Source organism: Salvelinus fontinalis, chromosome 25 (genome assembly GCF_029448725.1).
Source record: "Salvelinus fontinalis isolate EN_2023a chromosome 25, ASM2944872v1, whole genome shotgun sequence".
NCBI classification, from domain to species: Eukaryota; Metazoa; Chordata; class Actinopteri; order Salmoniformes; family Salmonidae; genus Salvelinus; species Salvelinus fontinalis.
The window spans coordinates 29,852,908-29,866,225 of record NC_074689.1 but is presented as its reverse complement, the minus strand read 5'-3'; the positions used below and the strand labels follow the sequence as shown (position 1 = coordinate 29,866,225).

The 13,318-nt window shown below is 46.5% G+C and overlaps 1 protein-coding gene across 11 annotated transcripts in view; it reads left to right on the top strand.

Moving 5' to 3' along the window:
- kmt2ca (lysine (K)-specific methyltransferase 2Ca) overlaps positions 1-13,318 on the top strand; it is a 230,290-nt gene that overhangs the window by 208,960 nt on the left and 8,012 nt on the right. For 10 of the 11 annotated variants that reach the window (XM_055881823.1, XM_055881825.1, XM_055881829.1 and 7 more), the window contains 13 exons: positions 119-1,890; positions 2,298-2,409; positions 2,605-2,674; positions 2,765-2,828; positions 3,040-3,272; positions 5,390-7,210; positions 7,419-7,625; positions 10,608-10,772; positions 10,962-11,103; positions 11,307-11,454; positions 11,641-11,819; positions 12,057-12,190; positions 12,791-13,061. In XM_055881823.1, coding sequence (XP_055737798.1) covers positions 119-1,890; positions 2,298-2,409; positions 2,605-2,674; positions 2,765-2,828; positions 3,040-3,272; positions 5,390-7,210; positions 7,419-7,625; positions 10,608-10,772; positions 10,962-11,103; positions 11,307-11,454; positions 11,641-11,819; positions 12,057-12,190; positions 12,791-13,061 — 5,318 coding nt within the window. The remainder of the gene's footprint in view (positions 1-118; positions 1,891-2,297; positions 2,410-2,604; positions 2,675-2,764; positions 2,829-3,039; positions 3,273-5,389; positions 7,211-7,418; positions 7,626-10,607; positions 10,773-10,961; positions 11,104-11,306; positions 11,455-11,640; positions 11,820-12,056; positions 12,191-12,790; positions 13,062-13,318) is intronic. The other variant, XM_055881826.1, reaches the window with a different exon arrangement.

Here is a 13,318-nt window from a genome sequence, read left to right as displayed (position 1 = left end):
ATTGAAGTCCCACTTAGTGTAATCTTCCTTATTGAAGATGTGTGTAGGGAGCAATCAGTGCTGTTGTGTTATGCCTGGGATGTAGTCATGGATAAGCATTTGAGCATTTTCTACTCAGGTTTGGATTCCCTCCCAGTGCTCAAGGATCCCTTCAACCAGGCCAGGAGCAACACTTCCTCAGGCCCCTTAACCAGATGCCCGGCGGGCCCATGGTCGACAATGTTCCACCCCAGATGAGAATGTCCCACTCGGTGGACTTTTCCAGGGGGGTCATGGGGGGCAACACTCAGATGGGGCTCCCCCAGCCCTTCCCCCCACAGGGCCTTCCTGTCCAGCAGCACAACATCATGGGTCAGCCGTTCATCGAGCTCCGTCACAGGGCCCCTCAGAACAGGATGAGGATGCCCTTTGGGCATGGACCTCCCAATGTCATGGACCCCTCCAACCAGCCCCAGATACCACCCCAGGGCTTCATGGAAGGCCAGGAGATGGGCTTCGCTGGGAACCAGTTATCCAGAATGATGGACCCCATGATGGACAGACCTTCCCAGGGATCGGTCGTTCACACACACATGTCGGCTAGTATGGAGAACCTGCACCAGCAGCAGACTGAAGTCCCGATGACCATAGGGCAGCGACAGCATCCTTCACTGAATAGGTCCCTCAGCCACCCTGTCACTGGTGAGCCACTCAATGCAGCGCCATCTAGTATGCTCTTGCCTGGGTCTAGCACCGGTCAAACGGAGGAGACTCAGATACCCAGTGGAGATGGAATTGAGGAACACTTGGACGCTGAAGACTCCGCAGTAAAGGACCTTGAAGATGTGGAGGTCAAAGACCTGGTCGATCTGAACCTGAACCTGGACCCGGATGATGGCAAAGACCTTGAACTGGGACCCAATGACCTGCACCTCGACGACTTCCTCATGTCAGGGAAGTTTGACCTCATCGCCTACACGGACCCCGAGCTCAACCTGGATGACAAGAAAGACATGTTCAGTGAAGAAGATCTGGACCTGGGCGACCCTATGGAGGACCACCAACAGGGTGAGACCTCAGACCTCCAGAAAGCCTTGTCAGAGAAGAGGAAAGGCAGCGTGGATGGCGCAGCCACCTCGTCCCGATCCGGGGGGAAATCTGACAAACCGGAGGCCAATCAAGCGAAAGAGACCTTGGACATGTTTAAAACCGAGGATACAATCAAAACGGAGGTCAAAGATGAACACGTGCAACACCAGGACCAGTCTCTCTGCAGTGGCCCGATGAATGACAACAGAACCATGACAAACCAAGAGGGTGCAGGGCTGTATGAGCAGCCTGGACGGACTGACTCCGGCTCAACTCCGGTCCTCTCCTGCCTTCTGATCAAAGAAAAACTGGAAAACACTGGGTTTGGCCCAAACTGCTCTCCTCACCAAGGGGACATGGCTGCCCAGGCCACCGGGCTACACCCAAGCACCGGCATGCTGATGCTACCTAGGCAACACGCCCAAGACAACAACAGGCTCAATCCCAGCGTGGCTATGGGACATCGGGTGAGCCCCACGTTGGTTCAGAGCAGACTTTCAATGGGAAACCTCATCTCAGGGGGCAACCACAGCTTCGGGTCCTCAGCCAACCAACAGGTGGAGCTCAACCTAGCCATGGTTGGAGCCGGTCAGCAGCCCACTGCCCACGGCCTGAACCCCCAGGGCCAGCAGGGCATGTTCCCCCAACAGCAGGGCCCCTCGCTGGGGCAGGCCGGCCCACAGAACAGGCCTCTGCTGCTGGAAGAGCAACCCCTCCTCCTACAGGACCTGCTGGACCAGGAGAGGCAGGAGCAGCAGCAACAGAGGCAAATGCAGGCCATGATCCGACAGCGCTCCAGCGACTCCTTCTTCCCCAATATGGGTAAGGGCATTGAGCTTCAGATAGACATGTCTACTGTTTTGGTCACCCGTTTCATTTAGTCACACACATTACCAGGGTGTTGTCAGATTAGTTATCTGGGGGTTTTGTAGTCATTTTGCCTGGTCATCCTTTTTGGTATAAATGTGGAATGTCGAGCCATTTCAGTTGGAGCCCCATGCTTTATTAAAGATTTTGAGGGAAAAGAAGTACTTGACATTTGTTTAATTGTAATTTGAGGAACAGAATGTTGGACTTAATTATTTTTTATGAAGAGACACTTTTGGGAGTCTTCACCAGTGTTCCATCCATCATTTTGACATGGCACTTGTTAGGGGTGGCTTCTTTTGAAATGGCTTAAAAGAAGGTCAACTAGCTACGATTAAGTGGACTTCTTTATTTTTTTGCAGACTTTGATGCCATCACGGACCCGATCATGAAGGCCAAGATGGTAGCTCTGAAGGGAATCAATAAAGTCATGGCTCAAAACAGCATGGGAATGCCCCCAATAGTCATTAACAGGTAAGACAAAAGCTCACCCTAATGCTAGCTCATTATTTGTGCTTGTGGGTAATGTATATTCATTTAAAGGCTTTTTGTAATACTCTCTTGGTCTGTCCGAAACACTATTGAGAAGCTTAGTATTGGATTGGAAATATTTAGAAGTAAATTTAATGTTCCCTAAAACAACGATTCCCTCATTTGTCTTTGTGGCAGAATTCAGCAGACGCCAGGAGCACATGGACCAGATGCTGCCGCCACTCTGCCTCAACATGTGCTTGGACAGGTAAGCATTGTGAATCAACCACTGTCTGTCTGTTTCATCTATTTTGCTAAAAAACAAGGCCTCATTACCATTTGTAATTTTTTTTCGCAGGACGGGAAGTTGGCTCCACAGATGGCGAGACCAAACCCCCCAAATTTTGGACCTGGATTTGTCAGTGAGTGGACAACCCAACGTTTTTTAATTTGATCATGACATCCTTATTCACTTTAACCAAATGATTAATCATAGACCATTCTTTAGGTTTCTTCAGTATTTCATATGTTGACCACCATATCCAATCCAGGGTCTTTTCGATTTCACCTATATTCCTTTGAGATTTATAAATCCAAAGTAAAAATGTCGCCTAACCCAGTCTTGTCTCTCAGACGACAGCCAGAGGAAGCAGTATGAAGAGTGGCTCCAGGAGACCCAGCAGCTGCTCCAGATGCAGCAGAAGTTTCTAGAAGATCAGATTGGGGCCCACAGGAAGTCCAAGAAGGCCCTGTCGGCCAAACAGCGGACCGCCAAGAAGGCGGGCCGGGAGTTCCCTGAGGAGGACATCGAGCAGCTGAAGCATGTGACCGAGCAGCAGAGTGTGGTGCAGAAGCAGTTGGAGCAGGTAGCTAACTAAATGTAGCAGGAGTTAATTACCGGCATTCCATCTTGAAGGTTTTGAAAATATTGAGATCTTGGATTTGGCTTATGTTTTTTACATTACAAGATTTTACGACTTTACATGACATAATCTGTAACATGATTGGAAATTCTGAGTACCTAAATAATGTAAAGAAAGAGAGCGGTTGTAGTCATTCACCTTGAAGATAATTGGATAAGAAAAGGGAATCATATCTTAAGCCACCTGAATAGGCTGATTCTCTCTGGAATCTTTGAGGGTCTACTTTGGGATTTGCCTCCAACCCTTTTGATTTTAAGCACCTGTATCCTTTTGGATTCTATCTTATAGATTTTCTCTTGAAGTTAAACCTTTGTTGGCGGCTCTTTATCACGTCTTTGCTTTATATTCCCGTCCCCTCAGAAATGGGAAAACACCTCAATTCTGACAGTCTAAAACTTGATTATGACCATGACCTTTTTGGGTTAAATGTCCTCCTCCTTGGCAACACACACCGAACACACAAAGCTTAATTGCTGCAATAGATCTGCTACTTTTATTTTTATTTATTTTATTTAACCTTTATTTTACTAGGCAAGTCAGTTAAGAACAAATTCTTATTTACAATGGCAAAACACCCATCACGACAAGAGACAACACTACAAAGAACTGCTTGTTTTATTGAGAATCAAGGGAAACATTACGCCTGAAAATAAACCTTTTGACCTTTTCTTAGCAACAAAGGGGCGACTTCGCTAATTATTTCCAACTGTTGTGACCTTTTCACTGTGGCAAGGCGCGAGACTTCACTGTCGCATGAAGACCACAGGAGACAGCAGACATGATTTATTCTGTGACATTAACACAGTCTACTCTGTCAACATTTTCACAAGGCTTTTTTAATAAGAGGTTTTACTAAGTAACTGCCAAAATAAAAGAAACACCAACATATAGTGTCTTAACGGGGTGTTGGGCCACCATAACAGCTTCAATCCACCTTGACATACACTACTGTCCAAAAGTTTGGGGTCACTTAGAAAGGTCCATGTTCTTGCTCCAGATACTCAACTAGTCTAAAGGCCAGTTGTATTTCTTCTTTAATCAGTTTTCAGCTGTGCTAACATAATTGCAAAAGGGTTTTCTAATGTTAAATTAGCCTTTTAAAATTATAAACTTGGATTAGCTAACATAACATGCCATTGGAACACAGGAGTGATGGTTGCTGATAATTGGCCTCTGTACGCCTATGTAGATGTTTCATAAAAAAATCTGCCGTTTCGAGCTACAATAGCAATTTACAACATTAACAGTGTCTACACTGTATTTCTGATCAATTTGATGTTATTTTAATGGACAAAAAATGTGCTTTTCTTCCAAAAACTTTTGAACGGTAGTGTAGATTCTACAAGTGTCTGAAAATCTATTGGAGGGATGAGATAACATTCTTCCACAAATTCCATCAGTTGGTGTTTTGTTGATAGTGGTGGAAAACACTGTCTTGGGCAACTGCAGAGTCTACTATAAGTGTTCAATTGGTTTGAGATCTGGTGACTATGACACACACATACACACACCCTTTAAACCCCCTATGCTCCTTTGAGACCCTCTTTCAAAGTCATTGAAATCTCTTCTAGCCATGGTAGACAAAATAATGGCCAACTGAGCATTTTTATGCATGACCCTAAGCTTGATGGGAGGTTAATTGCTTAATTAACTCAGGAACCACATGCTTTCAATAGACTTTGTATCACTCATTTACTCAAGTGTTTCCTTTTTTGGCAGTATATTCTAAGATATTATGATAATGTTATTTACTTGGTAATGGTTCAATCTGATTTCTTGTGAGTAGTGAATTCATTGAAACATGTACTATATCACTAAGCATTCTCTAGTTCCAGGTAATTGCCAATTTTATGGAGGCATAAGTAACAGAAAATAGTATTTGATCACTCTGTTCTTTCTGTGATTGCCATGTAAATACCAATTCTAATTGGACTGGATACAAAAGTGGTGCCTAAAAATGTTTCTCAATGCCTTCTTGGACTGTGAAGAATTGGGTGGGATCCCTTCAATCTGCTCACATTTCTCTGTTTGCTTTTTCCTCTTTTATTTCTCTCTGGTAGATTCGGAAACAGCAGAAAGACCATGCAGAGCTGATAGAGGAGTACCGTGTCAAGCAGCAGCAGCAACAGCAACGGCCAAGTCTCCAGGCTCCTATGATGCCAGGGATGCCACCCATGCCTGTGATGCCTACTCAAGCTGCCACTATGATGCCTGGAGCGCCCCCTATGGGCCAGCCCATGATGGGGCCCATGATGCCAATGCAGCCCCACCCCAGCCAACATAACCCTGCCCGCATTCCCAACATGCCAGGCTGGCACCCAGGGGGAGCCCAAGGACTGATGGGAGGCCCAGGTCCAAGAATTCCAGCTCACATGCCCCCACAGATGCCCCATGCCAGCCCTGCCCAGTTGCCACCGCCCCAGTTACCACCCCAAGCCCAACTACCACCACAGCCCCCACCCTCAATGGTGCCTGGCGCAAAAGCTACACCAACGGGAAACGGAACAGGTGCCCAGGGAGCCAGCGGTGGAAGTGGTGGCAACAGCCTCGCTGTGAAATTTGACGACAACAACCCATTCAGTGAGGGCTTCCAGGAGCGCGAGAGGCGGGACCGCCTGAGGGAGCAGCAGGAGAGACAGCGGGTCCAGCTTATGCAGGAGGTGGAGAGGCACCGGGCCATGCAGCAGCGGCTGGAGATGGAGCAGCAACGCCTGGGTCTGGGGCCTACTGGGCTCCCATCCGGCTCTGGAGCTACAAACCCCGGAGGGGATAGCCTGGCCCACATGCCATTCTACAGTACTGATCTGCCCCAAGACTTCATGCAACCCTCTAGGCCTCAACAACAGCAGGGGCAGCTAGGGCCCATGTTCCCCGAGCAGAGCAACATGCAGCCAAGCTTCACCACCACTGGCGGGCCACTCCCAGGTCAGGGCTTCATGCCTGATGGTGAGCGCAGGTCCATGCCTGGGAACAGGGTATTTGGTAGTCCCGAGATGGGTCCCAATTTCCAGTCCAAAATCCCCATGCTACAGGGGCTTAACTACCCTCCTGGACAGCCCCGTCCCGCTGGGTTCAGAGGCCGTGGGATGATGCCTCAGGTTGGGGGCGAGGGACATGGACCCCCGTTCGGAATGGACTCATCCACCCCCCTACCTCCCAACTACCCCGGCTCAGGCCAGTCCTTGATCCAGCTCTACTCCAACATCATCCCAGAGGAGAAGGCCAAGAAGAAGAGGAACAGGAAGAAGAAGAGAGACTCTGTCGACGACGCAGACTCAGTCAAGACCCCATCCACTCCCCACTCAGACCTCTGCGCCCCACTGACTCCCTCCCACGTGTCTGACACCTCATCCACCCCCACCCGGAGCCTCAGCATTCCTGGAGAGCAGGATCTGTCTGATCTTTTCCTCCCTGTGGGGTCCTCGGGTTTGGCCCCCTCCTCAGAACTGGAGAGGCAGCTCTCGGGCAGCAGCTTAGCCCAGGGTGGGCTCTCCAACATGGGCTCGGAGAATGACCGGGCCTCCCTGTTTGACGAAACCCTCCAAATCAAGCTGGAGAGGATAGAGACTGAGTGCAGAGGGGCCGTGGCAGCCAACGAAGGGTCTGTCTTGCGGCACGGTCCCCGAGCCGGGGGGATAGTGAAGGAGGAGGAGGGAAGCGAGGGTGGACTCTCTTCGCCACTCCATGGCACCAAAGGGGGTGACACAGGGAATGAGCTGCTTAAGCACCTGCTGAAGAACAAGAGTACGCCCCCGCCAGGTGCCAGTGCCAACCAGACCCCTCCCACACAGCAGATGTCCTGCAACAGCCTTAGCTCAGAGCAGGAGGCCTCGGCAGACCTCAAAGCCACCGCCAGGCCGGCCTCCACCACCAACAACATGGTGAGAAGGGAAAGACCACATTCACACAGACACTATAATCATCACACCCATAGGATACTACATGTTCTGAAATCAAACTATTTGGGTATAAAATGCACAAAAAATTGCTATTCAGTACTACATTCCTAAAGAAAGCCCTTTGTTGTGTCTATAATAGTAACTCACATAGTAGCTCACCAACCTTGCTTGTATCATTGTATTTTCCCAGACTCCCCCACACAGTCAGCTGACAGGAAGCACAGAGCTTCTAGAACCCTCGGTTCCGGCACAGGGCAAAAGGAAGCAGCAACGCAACAAACGGACGCCCAAAAACGGGGCAGAGAAACCGCCGTCACGCTACAAGAGGAGGAAGAAGGAGGAAGAGGAGAGGCAGATCGGTTATTCCAGTACTGACAGTCTGACCCAGCTCAAACGGGTACATGTCATAGTAGTCAGACACCAAACAGTGTTGAATGTGTTGATTAGCTTGTGTTAATTGAATCTGCAGTGGCGATTTTAGCATGTAAATCTTGGTGGGGCAAACTCAACATTTTTTTATTTTTTTATGCATGCCAGCAAAGCCACTACACAACACATGAATTGCACTATAACGGTGACAAACAGTGCCCACAAACTGTTAGGGACTACATAAAGTTGTCCCAACAACAGATCTTTCTTTTCAGCACCATTGAGTGAATCCTTACCACCGCTACACCTGGTTATCAGCGGAGTCTTGTCTGGCAGCGAAACAGTTCATTCAGACTCATTTACTGCCTTTTAAAAAAACATTGCTGCTATGGTTGACCTGCTTAAACAAATGTGGTTTTGACTGGCAATTGAGATGTACAAACTATGGCATAAGGGGAGGATGAGGCAATCCGTAATTTCGATTAAGACATTAATGAGCGAGCTAAGACGGACATAGTCAATATAACTATTTTTTTCAACACTTTTGAAATGTACAGCGACAGAATTCAGAACATGGGCCGTTAAGAGTATTATCCCTGTACACCAAGTCAGGACCGTAGGATAAATAAAAGGGGCATAATAAGCAGACCATGAAAGCTCTTACAATATTCGATGATGACATTTCTCTAAAATAGGCTTTAGGCTACATGTGCACCACCAAGTCAGAAGAGTAGGCTAAATTATGAAGGGCAAAGGGACCAACTTATTAGGGTGAGGCACATGGGCTACTAACAGCTTACTACACAACATATACTTATTATTACTTTCCTAGCTACAGTATACATATCTCCCTGGCATATTACATAATTTATGCAGCAGCCATAAGCCATTTTCCACTTACCTTGTTCTGTGCTCACTTGAACAGGAAGGTAGCGTGGCGATCCTTCTTGTGGGCAAATTATGTCATCAAAGTCTGGCATTCATGGTGCTTTCAAGACAACTGGGAACTAAGTTTGAATCATGACGTCAGTGATCTTCAGGTCGGAGCTCTAGAAAGAGGCCTGAGTTCCCGACTTGGATGACCGTTCAAAACGTATTTTCCCAGTCGGAGCTCGTTTTTCCAGAGTTCCCAGTTGTCTTGACCGCGGCAGAAGTCTTGCTGGATTGACAGCATGGCTAATGTATTCAACCTATTCTGGCCCATGTTGTTGCATGTGAATGTTTATCATTTTAAGCATGGAAAAGAGGCCCTTAAACACATACTTGGACTACACAGCTTCTCTACTGAATAGCAGGCTATAGTAGTGATTGCGTTGCAAAGCTTGCAGTTAGCCACTGATTCCTGCCAAACCACTCATTGTTGAATTTGTGATTTCCAACTTTTTGTGTAATGTTTGTCCATTGGCCGTTTTATCTATAATTTCTCTTGATATGACAAGGATTTACCAGTAGATTGTTGACTTGATTCGTGATGACTGCTTGTCTAGCTTGCTTGCTACGATTTTGAAAGTATGATGTTGACATGATCAGTCCAAAGCTACGGTAGATATAACGTGATTTGACGCCATTTTTAAAATGTATTTTTTTTCAACTTTATTTAACCAGATAGGCCAGTTAAGAACAAGTTCTCATTTACAACTGCAACCTGGCAAAGATGAAGCAAAGCAGTGCAACAACTACACAGTTACACATGGGATAAACAAACGTACAGTCACCTTGACCTTGAGCCTTAGATTGGCACTTCTAATGTAAATCTATGGCAGCACCCAAGGGGCTTGAATTTTCTAGCTCTCCCTGTAGATTTTGCAGTGACGTAGTGTCCCTATGGGTGACAGTCACGGCACAACTAGAGAACATTAACATCCCCTACGCTCTGTATTTTCCGCTGGCTGCCCCACAACCACAGATAGCACTGAGCTAGCCTGAAACACCTGCATTTTGGGGCTGACCTACTCAAGAAAGCAAAAAAAAGAATGTTTAAATGCGGCTTTATTAACTCAATGATTCATTTAATTTGACATTGTTTGCAAACTGATATATGACGCGTATTAATGCAAAAATAACATGCAAACGCCCCACCTGCCCTGAATTTTATTTATAAAAAAATAAAAATAAATGTAACCTTTATGTAACTAGGCAAGTCGGTTAAAAACAAATTCATATTTTACAATGACAGCCTACCCCAGCCAAACCCTCCCCAACCCGGATGACGCTGGGCCAATTGTGTGCCGCCCTATGGGACTCCCGATCACGGCCAGTTGTGATACAGCCCAGGATCAAACCAGGGTCAGTAATGACGCCTCTAGCGCTGAGATGCAGTGACTGCTGCGCCACTCTGGAGTCCCATAGGATGGGTCGCCACTGTGAATGTGTGGATTGGCTGATTGGTCTGGTAGTATAGCCAGGCCTAAAACAAATGTCGGTATTTTGATCATTTACATTTTTTTATTTGATTGATGGTGTTTAATGTTGCAACTGTGTGGTGCCTCTATGGGAAAATTAGCACTCAGGCTGCTGCTGGTTTTGTAGATCAACGTGTATCTGATATCTTCTTCTGCAGTTGCTTGGGCACAAACGTGGGTGTTATTTTGCTGTTTTCTGTTAACACACCTCATAAATTACTGTCATCTTAATATGTCATTACTTTAATTTAGGTTTAATTGAGCGGTCCGTGGATTTTTAAAATAAGCACTCGGAATTTGTGGAAGGCATAAACAGAATATTACATGGAAAATATATAGTACTTTTTAGGTGAATAATAATAAAATAATTGCATGTCATTCAAATGATGAGTAGATATACCATGGGTTATGCAGCAGTGAACTATTCTGATTTTTGTCTTGACCTCCCAAGTCTCCGTACACTTTCGATAAAATGACTTCAGTTAAAAACCGTCAATAGTTTTTATTCAATTTCTAGAACAAATTTGAATCCTGTTCAGTGCTTACCTCGAAATTTAAGCAGTGAGAAAGCCTTTGGCCTTACTTAACCCTCTTCTCTTCCTCCACAGCAGCTCTCTCTGCTGCCCCTGATGGAGCCCCTAATGGGGGTCAACTTTGCCCACTTCCCACCGTTCGGCAGCGGGCAGGTCAACGGGGAGAACAGGCTGTCGGGCTCCTTCGGCAGCGCCTCTCTGGACGGCGTGTCAGACTACTATTCACAGCTCATCTACAAGGTGAAGAGAGCACACCCTTAGGTCAAAAGTTGTGTAGGCACGTCCGTCTGTTTTTCAAGTGAAGAGTACAACAAGGTATATCATAGGAAAGAAAGAGGATACCCGCACACTGTTGAATGTTCCTGTATATTCAAACACATTTCCCTAGTTGGATCCAGTTAAAATGTTGTCTGCTTTGCCATTTTGTAGCAGAACAACTTGAGCAACCCACCTACCCCTCCTGCATCACTCCCACCCACGCCACCTCCCATGGCGAGGCAGAAGATGGTCAACGGGTTCGTCACGGCCGAGGACCTCGCCAGGAAAGCTGCTGTCTTGGGCGGCCATGATGGTAAAGTGACTCGTGTTAAAAAATCACTTCGGAGAAGTAATGCTGTGGTAATATTGTAGCGATTTAAAAATATATTATATATATCAAAGAATCTTTGCTGGCATTTTAATGTCAAGATTCATTTCTGTGATCTGAAAATAAAAAGGACAATCCATTTTTGTTTTTCAATGGCTGAAATATGTTTGTTGTTGAATTAACATTAGTGATCAAAGGACTGGGAGCCAAGCAGCTGCCTACAGCGTTCCGGACAGAGGAAGACCTCATGGCCCATGACATCACCCAGGGGCCCAAGACAGTGGACGTTCCCGCCTCGCTCCCCACACCACCCCATAACAACCAGGAGGAACTCAGGTGAGGACTTGCAAATCCACATTTCAATGGGATTTAGAGGCAGGATGGTTCCTACCTGGCTTCTGAACGAGTAACTATAGTAACTAATTTTGCTTCTGAGTGGAGTATTAAAGACTGACTTATATCCTGCTGTACTGCGCTTGCTCAGTGGTTGAACTAGTTTCCTTCATTCTGTGTACGTCCCAGGGGCCAGGACCACTGTGTAGACAGGGACACCCCCGACGGCTTTGTCCCCTCCTCATCCCCCGAGAGCGTAGTCGGCATGGAGATCAGCCGCTACCCCGACCTGTCAAAGGTCAAGGAGGAGCCCACCTCGCCTTGCTCCTCTCCCGTCATACCCATGCTGCCTAGCGCCAGCGGGAAAGGTAAGAATCACACATACACACCTTTCACTCCTGAATGAAGTAGAGGTACCAATAAATGGTAATTTAGAGTTCTGTTGAGTTAGAAGTTTTGCTTGTTAGTACTACTAATCATTAGGTAGCCATTGTATTGGTGAAGATCTTTAAGAATAATTCTCAGGCCAGGGTTATACAAGCATTTTAACTGCTGCTTTGTGTTAGTTCCTGTGTAATATTAGATTGTCTGGTGGTTCCCTTTAGGAACTGAGATAAAGCAAGAGGTCAAAACTGAACCCTCAAGCTCCTTCTTCGGGTCCCAGTTTGGACAGCCTCCATCCTGCGCCAAAGCTGGCCTGGTATCCATAGAAATCACCTTGAATCCGGTCTCAGCGGAGGTGAGTGGCTGAACGCAACTGTAAACTACACATTTTTACTATTATAGTTTATTTCATGTTTTACACATTTGCTGCTATAGACTGAATTGCAGTGGACATAGTGAATACACTACTGGGTAACAAAGCCAGACATTATTCAAGAAAGCTAATTTCCATGATAGTCTCACGTATAGCTTCGGGCAGGGGTAGGCAACTAAATTCAGCTGTGGGATGATTTTTGTCGGAGCAAATAGACGTGGGGGCAGAAAAATAATTATCATAATTTGCACATTGCAAATTGACTACAACTAAGACCAAAAAGAGCTTGTATTTGAAAATAATAATTTTATACCTTGATTATGTTGAGACACGATAACATGTTTATTTTTTTATTTGTGGGAATATTTGGGAACCGATTTCCTAAATTAAACAGTTTTTACAGAATTCCTGGTAATTTTAGTCAAAAACAAAATAATAAAAATAGGTTTCCCCCCCAAAATACAAAAATTACTCGTGGGCCGGTTTTGGGCCATCTGTTGCCGACCCCTGGCATGGGGCTGTTGTATTGACCACCAGTGGCTATAAACTTATTTGACTTACCTGACACTTCTGGACCTGCAGAACATCCCTGGCGTTGTGGCTGCGGTGGCAGATCTACTGCGTGTGACCATCCCCGGCAGCTACGAGGTGAGCCGCAGCCCAGAGCGCAGCTCCCTGGCCTTACTGGCTGGACTCAAGGTGCCTCAGACCCAGGGAATGGACCCCCTTCACGTATCCATGTTTCCCCAGCACCAGCAGCCCCCCACCATGAGGTCCCTGAGACCCCCCGGATCACCCAACCATCCCAGAATTAGCCAGCCATTTCAGCCCATTGGCCCGCCCACCAGCGCAGGTCAGTACCCACCAGCAATCCAACTTTAATCTGCCGATGGTAACAACTGATAGTGATGGATGAAATTAGGTTTCTGGCTTCAGAGCTGGTAAAACGATGGTGGCACCATATCTTTCAGTGAAATTATTTCACAAAAATGTATCTTACTCCATTTAAATTCGTGTATTTATCACTGTCATGTTATCAACAGACTAACAATCAAATGGCATACGTTCCTAGCATAACTAGGAAACTTGTTCCTGAGCTTTTCATTTTGG